The sequence below is a fragment of the Alligator sinensis genome, unplaced genomic scaffold (genome assembly GCF_000455745.1).
Source record: "Alligator sinensis unplaced genomic scaffold, ASM45574v1 scaffold161_1, whole genome shotgun sequence".
NCBI classification, from domain to species: Eukaryota; Metazoa; Chordata; order Crocodylia; family Alligatoridae; genus Alligator; species Alligator sinensis.
Window position 1 is genome coordinate 906,388 of NW_005841974.1, and position 13,484 is coordinate 919,871.

Genomic DNA, 13,484 nt, shown 5'->3' on the forward strand with positions numbered 1-13,484 from the left:
CAGTTCTAAATTATTCCTACGTGGCGGCTAGCGATTGGCTTGCTAGCCGTATAAAATTCTGTGCGACTTCCGCCCAAGTCGGAGAACTTTGAGCACGCTGCAGAGTGCCTTTGAAGATTCTTGACTTGTGGCTGAGCTGATCGATAGCCTGATCACCTATCGATTCTTCTCCCCGTTGCCGAGCACAATCCTTCGACGTACCCTTTTTCCTGCCGGCCTGTTTCGTGTACGGATTCACTGGCCTGAGCCTTGCCAGCTGGAGCAACTCATGTAGTTGTTTAAGCGACCGGACCACCTGCATCATGACTACTAGCGGCGTAAGTAAAGCTTTTTGCAACCAATATGCTTTGTCTGCCTCTCCATTCACCAGCCCGCTCAACGACCGAGTAATTTCTAAATCACCTCAAGTCGGCTCCGGCCGTCTGAGACAATGAACACATGAAGATAGACAGTTGTAAAGCAACTAAGATGAATGCCATTGTTACTTGAACTCTGGGAGAGTATGCTCTAATAGTTGTAAATGGGCACAGTTTAGCTATTTCCTTCCCTGTATAGATTTCAGATTATATTTGAAGACTCTTTTCCTTTCATTTTTTTTGCTATGGCCACAAAAAATAAAATAAAATGAAAAACCCTAAGAAGTGACTTATACAGTTTTGTCTGTAAGTAAAAAACAAAGTATCTTTCATATGCAAGGTTATCAAAGAAATATAAAAGAAATGCCTCTGTCCTAAACATACGTGGTTTCAAGAATTATGTTGAGAACTGAAAGTTGAACTTCAAGACCATCTCTAATAGAAATTTGAAGGGTGAGGATGGGCTGTCCTTTAGAGGCAGCAGTGCAAGGAGGGCTCACTCTCTACCATTTTCACTAAGCGCTAGCCATCAGAAAAGCAACCTTCATGTGTGCAACAGGAACATATTGCCATTATTTCAAATGGGGAACCAAAGAACACCAAATACACTAGAGTGAGGTTCAATGCATGACCTAGACCCTTTGCAAGTAGGAACACTTTATTTAGATCCTTCAGTAGCTTGAGGAAAATCTACTTCAACTTGCACTCATGGACAGATGTAGTGCAAGCTTGTTGCTAGGTATACTTTGTCCAATCTTGAGGATGGGTCACTCTATTTCAACTCCCAAAAATCATCCATATTTTTGGGTATAAGTGTTACATATTTCTTATTCTTAGAGATTTCTTATTGCATCAGGAAGAGGAACTCATCCACTGTGGAACATAAAGCTGTCTCATAAAGGCAGATCAAGATGTCATGCATGAACCAGTGAAAAAAAAAGAGCCCTTCTATCAGCAACAGGCAACCAATCCCCAGGTCATAGAAGTGGACAGACTTCAAATCCAGGCATTGGATTATCCTTCCTTACAGGGAAGGCAGATCTAGAAGCAGACAAAGTAGATCCCTTGCTGGTGTGGAAAAGAGGCATAGAAGTGCAAGAACCCAAGCTGTCTTTGCCATACCAGAGCCATCAAAATATATTTGACTGTGTCTTGTCTGGTCTTACCAAGCTCTATGAGGATTAAAGGGATCAGAAGGTAGGTGTACAGAAGGGTTCTAAAACGTTCTAGACTCCAGAGACGTCTCCATAACTCTTCTGAATTTAGCAGTACCTCATTTCAAAAACTAATTTTGTTCTATTTTTTGATTTTGTGGTAAAAAAAAAATTGCCATTCCTCTGTTGTAAAGAAGTCAGAAAGATCACAACAGGGCAGATGTTTTTGATACTGTAGATTCCTATTTGAAGTGTATGGGTTTGTCTTGTAAATCAAGTATAGGTATTTGCATACCTAACTATGCTAATATTGGTCAGCACCCCACAGCACTCTTGAAAGAGTCTCACAACACACCAGTTGAAAATCACTGGTGTATAGTAATGTCCAATCCATGAGTTCAGGAAAGCATCAGACAGGGGTCCTGGACTCAGGCTTCCACTGAAACATAAGTTTTGAATGTTCTTGACAGCTTGTGAGATCAGAGTGCTTATAACACTAGTGCAAGAAGATGTCCTGAAGAATGAAATCTTTGCATATGGATTCATGATCTGATGAGTATTTTCATAAATTGTCCACCAAACTTCTGCAGGCTAAATAAACACACTGTAACAAGGGAAATTTGGTGCCTAATATACCAGGTTCAGAATATGATTGCTTCCTGACAGGGAGGAAAAGCTATCTTACCCTATATCAAGGGCAGGCAAAATACAGCCCCCAACAGGCCATTTTATCCAACCCATGGGACCCCTAAAAATTTCTGAAAATATTTATCTGCTCCTGGTTGCCTGTCAAAGATGACAGGAGGCAGGGGCAGTAGGACCCAGGGGAAGCTGGCAACAAGAGGCAGGAGCCCAACCCCACCCCCCCCCAGCCATTTCCCTGCTTCCTGCCCCTGCCCTGTTCCAGCACCACATGGCTCCTGGCTGCATCACCCGACCGGGGAGCACAGGTCCGCACCGGTACGTGTGTGCACACACACAGGCAGGGGCAGAGAGTGTGTGTGTGTGTGTATGTGTGTGTGTGTGTGTGTAGGCAGGGGCAGTGTGTGCATGTGTGTTCGTAGGGTGAGTCCAACATGCACACCCCACCATATACATGCCCCTGCACCCCTCACACTGCCATACATGCAGACCCCCACATCTACACCCCCTCACACACTCCAGCCACCCTCCCCCATCCACTTCGCCCCACAAACCCCATCCACACCCCAGATATCCACACACACACCCACATGCTCCCTCACCCCACATACCCACACATCCAGAGCCTCCCCACAAACCTATAGCCACCCACCCCCACAATATACAAGCATAAGACTTCATTTTAAGCTACTGTGCAATCACCTCTATGTACACTACACAAACACATGTAAACCAAGACAAAATATTGTTTGAAATCAAATTAATTAATGTTTTAGATGTTCACTTTTTAGAATATAATTTGGTATTTTTCTGGTTCCAAGATGGCAAAACCCCTTGCTAAAAGGAGTACTTCTGGGGATAAGGGGAGGACTTCTGGTGGCAAAGGTCAGGGGTTAGGGAGTGACACTTCTGGTCAAAAGATGGCAACCAGGGTGCGGAGCATCTTTCAAGGGGTGGGGCTACCCATGCGGCCCTTGATAGCTTGCCAAAACTTGGTGAGCGGCCCTCCACCCAAAATAATTGCCCGCCCCTGCTTTAAACGCATGTGATATGTGTCCATATCCTTGGATTTGTCAAAAACCTGAAGGGCAAGGCCTTGTACTGATAGTGATTTTGACCTATCAAAAATCTCAGTAACATTCTATGTAATGATCTGATGCATGTATCAAAATGCAGGAACACAGGACTTGACAGGACCTCTTGGGCCATCAAATCCAGTCTCCTGGATTTGTAGACAGGCAAGTTCCTAAAATGTCCTAGAAGTGCCCCAGATGATGAGAGCGTCCCAAGGGATGACGAGAGCGCCCCAAGGGATGACGAGGTCGAATGGTCACAAACTACTACAAGATCGTTTCAGGTTGGACATAAGGAAGAATTTTTTTACTGTCCGAGCCCCCAAGGTCTGGAACAGCCTGCCACCGGAGGTGGTTCAAGCGCCTTCATTGAACACCTTCAAGATGAAACTGGATGCTTATCTTGCTGGGATCCTATGACCCCAGCTGACTTCCTGCCCTTTGGGCGGGGGGCTGGACTCGATGATCTTCTGAGGTCCCTTCCAGCCCTAATATCTATGAAATCTATGAAGTTGTCCACCCCAATCCTTCTCATACACCACAGCCACAAAATGTCCCATTAAAAAAAAACTATAATGCACCACAGGTGAAGAACCAGGGAGACAAGGGCACCATCACTGCCTTCATACTGCTATGAATGGGAATTGTTGGCTTAATATAGTCAGATGACCCAAGAAAGAGAACAATGCTAGCAAAAAAGGCAGTCTTTGTTAATGTGACTTGGGAAAAATTTGCTTCCTAACTGCAAATCTAGCATTTGGTTTGACTCTGAGTGAGGCCCTGCAGCTAGGCACCTGAACTACTTCAACTTCCAAGTACCAGCGGGAATCGCTGTGTATCCTAGTCAAATTCCATCTGTACCATATCTATTATTCAATGTTTCAGAGGAAGTAAAAAAAAAAAAATCCCAAAAGCCAAAGGAGGCATTCATGAGAAAAAAAATTTCTACAGGCAACCAGCAAAAACCTTGAACCACTGGATTACCAGACACTTCCCAAGCAAAAGAAAATTTCCTTTCAACCACATCATAGATTACCAAATATTCTTCTCCCACCCTTATATTCACCTCATGAAGGCATTTATACATATCCTCTATACCCCTTCATTTTGCCTAGCTTAACAAGCCAAATTCTTTCAAATCTTTGCTCTCATGTGATAAGTTCTCCAGTTTCCTAATAAACCTAATAGTCTTTATTTGAACCCGTTCCATTTCAAATTAATGTTTTGATATTGTTTGCATAAGTGACCAAAAACAACACAAAATAAAAATGTTATCTTGTAGGTCTAAATAGGATATTATTAATGACTTGGGCAATAATACTAATACTAATGGCAATGAAGTGTTGGCCTGCAGACTCCACTGGCCGGAGTTCAGCACTATAGCCTGTGTTCTGGTAGGGGACTCCCTTTTCATTGTCTTGCTATCATCCAGAGATTGACAACTTCATGTCTCCTGCTTGTATGCCACTCCTTCTATACACTGCTGCTGGTTTTTAGCCAGTCACAGTCTGCTCATCTGCTAGACGCTTGACTCACAACCATAGCCATTATCCCAGTTCTTAGGCAGCCTGAAATCTAACCTCTCCCTTAAGGCAGTGCCTAGGCTGCTATTCCATCCTTAGATATAGCCCTTAGTCTCGCCTTCTGAGCTTGATTCCTCTTTTCTTCATGTTAGACTTTTCTAGTTCACTCAGTATCAAAGAAACTTTTATTGGTTAGATGCCAAACTAGCTTCTTTTGTTCATGGTAAGCCATCATACAACAAACCCCTTCTGCAAATTGGGCTACAATTTATTGTATGAACTGTAGCCCAATTTATTGTATAAACTGTAGCCTGATGAGTAGCCCCTACTCATTCCATCTAAAGGCAGCAAATAAACTGCTTGCCCTAAGGAAATCACACAATATTTAGACAACTATAAGAAGCAAGTACACTCAATGTACTAAGCAGAATGACCAAACCATGGATGAGGAGGCATTGTCCAACACGCACAATGAAAAAGGGAAATAGTTAATGAAAAATGATGGATGCATCAGTTTTCCCTCCTTTGACTGAGTGGTGCTGTACCAAGATCCTTGGCTGATCCTAGATATAGGAAGATGTAACTTTGTTACATTTAGAAAGCTAAAAAAGTTACTCTGATTTATGAGTGTGAGAAGTGGATAAATTATTGCATGTTTGCTCCACAGTCATATTTCAAAGTATCTGTTATCTTTATCTATTAATAAATCATTTATTGTGCTCACCATTAATGTGATTTCCTATTCATGAGTGATTTCACTATCTGCTGTGACCAACATTACTTCCTACCCTCGTGTGATGTTCTTTGGTTCCTGACTTTCTTGTTATTTGGTTCTTGCCATCTGATGAGGTCCTTAATGGTTGTGTAGGCAGTGTTACCTCTTCCCTGCAAACTCTTTTGGGAGATATTCCTAGTACATGAAGACCCATCAGGCTCTACCAATATTAATAACAATTCCTGGGCACATCTCACTTCTTTGATATTTTTTTCCAAAAGTCCTCTCCCTCTCTTCCCTTTCTTTTTATTCTCTGTGAATACATGAGAAAAGGAACATTTTTCACCACAAAACTAAAAAGGAACTAAGTAGGACTCCCTTGGCTGTATGAGATTTCATAGTTAGATGGTAAATGTGGTATACGTAAGATGTTGTATATAAGAAGACACTTGCCTCCAAGAGGAGCCCCGAAGCAACATCCAACTCCAACTGCGCAAGCCGCCACCAGGAGATCGAGCTGCCTGTACACATTCTGGAACAGAAAGCCCAGCCACAGAAGGGCATGCCAGGGTTAGAGGGAGCTCAGCCACAAGGTTAGTCCTCACGTTGTCAGAAACAAAGCAACAGCCAATAGCAGATGCAGCCATCTCTTCTGTAGTGAGCCAGGTTCTATACACTGCCAGTTTTTAGTAGGGTAAGCTGCTCTCTAGCCTCGATATCTGGTCAGTATGCACAGACAGGTCTACCGTGCTGCAATTACAGTGGTATCTGCATGCCACCAATCTCTGTGCTGTGCACTAGTCTTTATTCTGATCCAATCTTTATAAACATCTCTTATAGTAACATTACACGGCCAGCTTCTACAAGGAATCAGTCTGTACACAGAACCAGCCAATGTATGTAATCATAGTTTATCGAAACACTAATACACAGCTGGTCACTACAATGATTTTCTCACTACACAGGCTACTTCTGTAGCAGACATGTAGATAGTTTCTATGATTAGCTATGCTTTATATATGTATCTTCTAGAACAAACTGCTCCTTATATAAAAGTTACTTAGCATGTCTGTATATAAGGAAAGGGTCAGAATTTATTCCCTCTGTTTAGCATCTAAGTAGACTTAGGTACCCAAGTGCAATTCTATTCTACTCTTTTCAAGTCCACGAATGCATCTACTTTTGTAACAGGCAGTCATCTTACTCTTAAAGCTGAGTCATAAAAAAGTAGTAGGGAGGAGAAGGTCCACCAACCTTTTGCATGAACAGTTTTTCAGGGATTCAAGGAGGGTGGAAAGAATATACATAAGCACCTAAGTCTGCTTACATGCCTGATAGGTGGAATGGAATCTGGCCCAAAAGGATTACAAAGGGACAAAGGTTATCAGATACTACAACGTGGCTGTCCATATTGCTAACTAGTGTGTCCTCTAACATATTTCTGTAAACACCTGAACAGTCCCTCATAATTTACTGAGTTGTATATCTGATCTTTCACTGCTACTTCCTCTGTCTTGTAATTGATTGGTCTATCATAGCTTATTAAATCCCATTCGGTACATTCTCCCTATCAACACTTTGCATGCATCCCTATGCTATTCTCTAGAGGTTTAACAATGTAACTGAGTACCCAGACCAGTTGCCACGCAGGGGCAGTGGCAACTTCTGGTTGCTGCCACTGCCAGGGTAATTGCACGGCAGCATCAGCAGCATTTTTTCCATTCCACCCCCCCACCCCAAGTAGGCACCTGGAGCAGCTGCCCCAGTCACCCCACCCTTGTTATGCCACTGTTATTCTCCTCCAGAGAAGGAATTACTTTGCCCTACCAGAGAACTTCAGGGCAGCTACATACAAAAACCTGTGCCTTACCTCATACACACCACAGAAGATTGACATGAACTTGCTGAGCACAGCAGCACAAATGCTGGCTATGTGCACAAAGGGACCCTGTGAGAGAGGAAATGAAAGGAGAATTAAGTGGAAGGGTCACACTGTGTTACTGACAAAGTGTTAATAAACACTGGTCTTAGCACTTCGGATCAAATCACCTTTTGCATATCTCAGTGGCATTTGCATAGGTATATAAAGGCCATTCTTAGCATATACACAAGTTTTAGATTCCTTTTCAACCTGCACATCCTTTCTGAGCATGCTTTAACAGCTAAAGATCATAAGCTTTGTGGCAGAACAGAATCACCTTGGTCTCTATGTACTGCTATATAAATCCCCAAAAGTGTGTCCAGAGGAAAACTGCAAGTAGTAACTAGGAGGAGGAGGAAGGCAGCCCTCTCACATTTTATCCCAGTAGTAGGAGACCATCAGTCAGAAGGGGTTGGAACCTGCAACTTCCATTTACCAGCAAAGCCACAAGGACAATGGCATCCTTCTCCCTTCTGCTAAAGCTGGAAGCCAAGAAGCAAAATTATGTGGAACATGCGGGGGTCGAGGGAGGAGCAAGCCAGATGGCATGTGGCTTTGTCAGATGGACACGGTCTATTAGACCAGGTTCAGAGGGTGGGGGAGGAGAAGAACAGGGATCTCAGGGCATAACATAATGTACAAATGCTTTGCTGGAAAGATATAGATTCAACCCCCTGGTGGGTGAACGAGACTTCAAATCAGGATCTCCTGCTCCCTGGGTAAGTGCCCATGGCCACCAAGCTAATGGGCCAAAACATGTGAGGACCCCTCCATTGGTAAATGGAGATATTGCACAGATGGAAACAGAATCTAAAATCTGTATAAATGCCAAAATAGCACTTAAAGGCTCATTCCCATGAGCGGAAACATGCAATTTCCCATGGACAAATAGCAGCAGCACATATGTGTGCCGCTGCTAGTTGTTCCCGGCCACACACCTGTATGTGCACTTTGGTGTGCAGCAGATTGCCCTGGGTGGGGTAGAGAAGGCTGGGCCCAGCACCTGGGCTGGCCCCAGTAGCCTTACCTGGGGTCCTGGGGGCCTCTTTAGGCTGCAGTGGCAGCGATCTGGGCACGCAGAGCCTGGCCAGCAGCTGGAGTGCAGCTCTGGCCGGCCAGGTTCTGATTTTGGGTAGCACATGATGCAGCCACGTGTGCTGTGCCATATATTTTTTTGGAGCAGTATTTTTGGGGATCTTTCAGTGTCATAAACCTCTGCACTGCAAATTAGCAGTGCAGTGAACACATGCACATACAGCACATGCAGTTGGCAGAGCCACAAACTGCCCATATGCGTTCAGGGGGTGCACCCTACATGGTTACGTAAATGGCACTTAGGCACATAAAAATGAAACAGGGTTTGGCCCTCTCTCTCCATTCTCTTAGACATCTTGGCTTCTCTTTCCCCTTCTCACTTTTCTTCTTAGATAGGAGAAAGCTGGCTTGAAGATATCTTAGCATCTGCTTTTAACCCTGTTTCTCTCAATATTTTCAATGACCCAGGAAAATAGCCAGGAGGAAATCAGTGTTATAGGGAAGTACAGAGAAATAAACAGAAATGGTGAAAGGATGAGAAACCTTTAGGCAAAAGTGATAGCTTTGTTATGCTCACTTCCAATCCAGGACATCACAGTGCCCAAAGAGAGCTATACCTACTTCTCCTTCCCTGGCTTTTAATAGACACAGATAAATACTCACCTCTTTCCCTACAGGCATCCCACTTCCCAGACCAGCTGTCAGGCCTACAACTTTGGCCACAAAGGCTTTAAGAGTGAGGTACTCCTTGAGGACCACTCCCCGCATGATAGTCTTCAATTCAGGAATTCCAGACCCTGAGAAAAGCAACAGGACAGAGAGTAAAGAAAAGAGATAGAGGAACAGAGAGCAAGACACACAGACACATATTCCCAAGCCCCCTGCCCTCACCAACAGCCTGCGGGGAGACAAGGTGGCAGAAGGCAGCAGCAAAGAGGATGAGGATGAGTGGGTAAGTGACCCAGGCCAGGTACTGCATAAGGACATTTGGGTGCATCTCTTTGTACATCCACTTGTAAGCTGTAGGCAAACAGAGAAGTTGTCAGTGACTAGCACTTCCAAAGCGGTAGGTAAACATTAAACAAAACCTAATCAAAGCACATGATGGCCAAATCAGCAACCAAAACATCTCTGGGACTGAACTGACTGCATAAAGGGTCTTACCAGTGAAGGAGAGGTTTCTTGCTTAAGGAGCAATGTGTGTGTATTAGGGGACAAAAAACTCAAAAATTGAATGAATGCAAAGAGTGCATTCAGACCAAGAAAGGGCCACCCAAAATAGGATGCAGGATGCCTTAGAGGAACAGTGTGCATTTGTATTTGTTAAAAGAGAAATATTAAAATGAATACAACTCCCATGGTCAAACCATACAGTTCATACTTGGCCTGTTGCATCACATTTTCAAAATTACATAAGGTAATATCTGAAGTTAACATAAATGTTCTGCAAGAGCTAATGCTTGGCAGGGATACTCTTGCTGTGAATCAGTAAGGACTCCTATAGCCCAGAGTAGTGCTAGAAAAACTATGCTGCAGGGAGTGGTAAAGATATCTCATCAGCAGGAGTCCTGGTTTTCTCTGTTTAAAAATCACAAATTCCCTAATTTAAATGTAACCCTGGGCGCAACACTACCTGCGCCCTCACCTGAATAGTGGGATCCTGGGGTACCTGGTAACCAGTGGCCCTGCTCAGCTCCTTGGGTAGCTGCTGCAGGGCATAGGCGACACATATGTGGGCACAGGGGGACACGTGCCCCCCCTCCCCAAGACTGACCACCACTGAAGTCGCCACCAACTTCTGCAGGTGGTCGCTGCCTGCCATCTGCCCCCCTCCCCCTCTCACTGCCGACGTGGCTAGTGGCATCTGCAGGTGGTCCCTGCTCACCACCACTGACACTGATGCTGGTGCCTGTGGGCAGTCCCCACACACTACCATGGTGCCCCCCCAGTCTCAGGAGGTACCAGTTGTTCATGCTGCAGGGTCCCTGAGTGGAGAGCCTCCCCTGACAATCAAAACAACCTTGCAGACCATTATAAAACTATTTACAGAATTTAATTATTTACGGGATAAAATATAACTAATACAATAAAACAAATAATGTTATACAAAGTAACCCAGAGATAGTGGCTTAAGGATTAATGGCTTCTCTGATACAACTTATACCAGGGGAAGGCATAGAAATTAACCATGCTAAATAAGGAATCAATAAATAAATAAATTGATACACCAACCCATCAAGAACTTATTTAAACACTTAGGGTGCATCTACACATGCAGGCACATGTGGTTGTAGCAGCTCAAATAGAAATGGCTTAAATTTGAGTCGGGATTTTTTGCCTCAGCGTACATGCCCGAACATGCACTTTGATGTGGGGAAAATTGTGCCATTTGGGGCAAAATAACCCTGCTTGGCTCCTCCCAGATCTGCAGCCAGGAGCAGCTAGAGCCCGGGGCCAGCAGTTGTGCTGGGCCCAGCAGTATAAAAACCTGCTCTGTGCTGGCCTCAGCAGTATAAAAAGCTGCCCTGGCAAGTAGCTCAGCAGCTTCTAGGGGCCACAGGCATGTAAGTGGCTAGCTTTACTGGCAGACTGGCCTCCTGCCCCTCCTGTGGGCAGAGGGAGACCCTGGTACACATGACACTTGAGTGCACCCAGCTGCACCCCTCTACTTCCACATCCAGAACCTCCTCCTGAGGTTCTGGATGAACTTCACCCCTGACCTTTTTATTTTTGGACACCCCATCCGTGGCCCCACCAAGTCCCAGGATCTCCTGGTCAACCTCTTCCTGGCCCTAGCCGAGTGGGCCCTGTACATGATCAGGAAGGAGGCTCTGGCTGGGAAAGTGCCCGGGTACTATGGGACGGCTTTCTTCTCACTGGTCTGCACACGCCTCCCAGCAGAGCACCACTGGGTGGCATCCACTGGCTTTTGGATGCCTTTGAGGACCAGTGAGCGCAGCCCAAGGGGTTCTGCTCAGTGTCCCCTTCAGGAGCACTCATTTTCATGTTTTAACCCTTTGGCCCTCACATCACTCCTATCCTGTTTTTGCCTTTGTTGTCCCAAGAATTTAGTTGTTCCATTCATTCAATAGTCCCCATGAAAAGGGGATACTAGTTAGCCAGGTGGGCCTTAGAGCCCACAGTAATTGAATGGACAAATAGACAGGAGCTTCAGGGGCCCGGCCAACTGGTATCTGTGGACACTACCCCTTGTGCCAGCTGGACTGCTGAAGCAGCCCTGAGAGTTCCCTGCACCCTCTACCCACTGCAACAGTCTGGCAGTCAGAGTTGCTGCCTGGCTGTGACCTGCTGTAACCTGCGACAGCATGTGGCCCCAAGGCTGCGTGCCTGCCAGACCTGGATGGGATGGGGACTTCACGGCCAGTAGAAGCCCTGCCCCTGACCATGCCATTGCCCCTCACTCCCAAGCTACAACTGGGCCTGGGGCTACAGCACAGCAGGGAGAACCAGCACCACACTCCACAACAGCAGCATGAAGCAGAGCATGGCTTTAGCCTGGGGCCATACTGCAAGCAGCAGGACAAGGGTGAGGGGCTCCAAGCCCTGTCCTGCCTGGGCTGGAGTGTGGCAGCTGTGGTCAGTTCAGCTCATGTGGGCAGTGGTGGAGTGAGTCTGGCCCCAGTGCAGACTGGAGGGAGGAGGAGGGAACTTCTGGGTGCCCCCTGCCCTGGGCTGGTCCTCCTGCACTGCATGAGGCAGCCTGGCCACAGCCCTCTTCCCCACAGGTAGCATCCCTGATAGTATGGGCACTGGCCCTCAATGCCACCGACCTCGCCACGCAGCTCCCCACCACCCCTGAAGGACCTTCCCACCCCATTCCTCACTGAAGGGGTGGGCACCTCCAGGCAGACCTGGGTGGCAACAGCACAGAGCTGGGTTCAGTGGTAGAATTGAGTGCTACCTCACAACCCCTGCCCTGCTGCAACCCTGGAGCCCTATCACCTTCCCCCGCTCCATGCAGCCCCCACACCACACACACATCCCCTCCACACATACCCTTCCACGTGCATGCACACACATACGTGCCTCACATCCCTCTCCCTCTCCACAGTCCCCCACACAGTGCCCAAGCCCTGGACCTCCAACCCTTCCCCCGATCACCACACAAACTTACCTGTATCCAGCTGCCCGAGCTGATCCCACCACCCTGCCTGGTTGTATGCTAGCCATGTGCATGCATGCATACACACACATGGCACCCCCTGCCTCCAATGGCCCTCCCCCCATTCCACCCAGCCCCAAGCAGCTCCTTGCAGGTTGGAAGGTTGCCAGCCTGCAAGGGGAAACCTGTGAACCTGTGGTTTCCTGCAGTTTCCTCCTTTAAAGGGGAAAACGTGACTTTTTCTGCAGCAAACAGAAAACCCAGATCCCTGTTCATCAGGAAACATTTTCCATTCTCAGTACTGAGTTCAGTGTCTCAACAGGACACTAGAGGGTGCTGTGTTCAGAGATTTGGAACATGGGCTAATAGACTTAATGAATTTTCACTTGATTTACAAGGCAGTTTTACAGTACTTTAATGGAACTCACCTTGCAGGCTCTTGGCACTGGCATAATCCATTCCCCAGCTCACCAGTGCCATAACCAGGCCCAACAGAACCAGGAAAATCCAGTCTTCTCCAAGTTTCTTGGTAACGTATTTCTGGATGTGTCTAGCACAGTCTGTAGGAAAGACAGTCTTGAAATAAGAGAGACAGTCAGAGCCTGTCTGTCTCTTCTTTCTCTTAGTATGCTGACATACCAACTCGGGTGGAAACATCATAAGGGTTTTCTGTTAGACACAGAAAAATGTGAAAATATACTGATTTTTCTCCTTTAAAGGAGAAAAACATGGGAAACCTATCTGCTTGTGGCTGGGAGGAGTGGAATGCAGGGGGCACCACATGTATCTGTGCAAGAGCACACATGTACATGCAATACAGCAAGGCAGCGGTGGAGAACAGCTCCCACAGCTGCCTGCAGTTAAGTCTATGGGGGGAGAGGGGGCATAGATGACTACTTGTAGGAGAGCAGGAGGGGGGCAGATTGAAGCAGCCACAGTGAG

At 46.2% G+C, this 13,484-nt stretch overlaps 1 protein-coding gene across 10 annotated transcripts in view; it reads right to left on the reverse strand.

Moving 5' to 3' along the window:
- Positions 1-13,484, reverse strand: part of CLCN1 (chloride voltage-gated channel 1) — a 128,676-nt gene that overhangs the window by 39,215 nt on the left and 75,977 nt on the right. For 9 of the 10 annotated variants that reach the window (XR_003093386.1, XR_003093385.1, XR_003093388.1 and 6 more), the window contains exons 3-6: positions 12,971-13,102; positions 9,311-9,439; positions 9,083-9,216; positions 7,334-7,411 (exon numbers count right to left, since the gene is read on the reverse strand). Coding sequence is in view for 6 of the 10 variants with exons in the window: in XM_025200750.1 (XP_025056535.1) it covers positions 7,334-7,411; positions 9,083-9,216; positions 9,311-9,439; positions 12,971-13,102 (473 nt within the window). In the remaining 4 variants the exon portion in view is untranslated. The remainder of the gene's footprint in view (positions 1-7,333; positions 7,412-9,082; positions 9,217-9,310; positions 9,440-12,970; positions 13,103-13,484) is intronic. The other variant, XM_025200749.1, reaches the window with a different exon arrangement.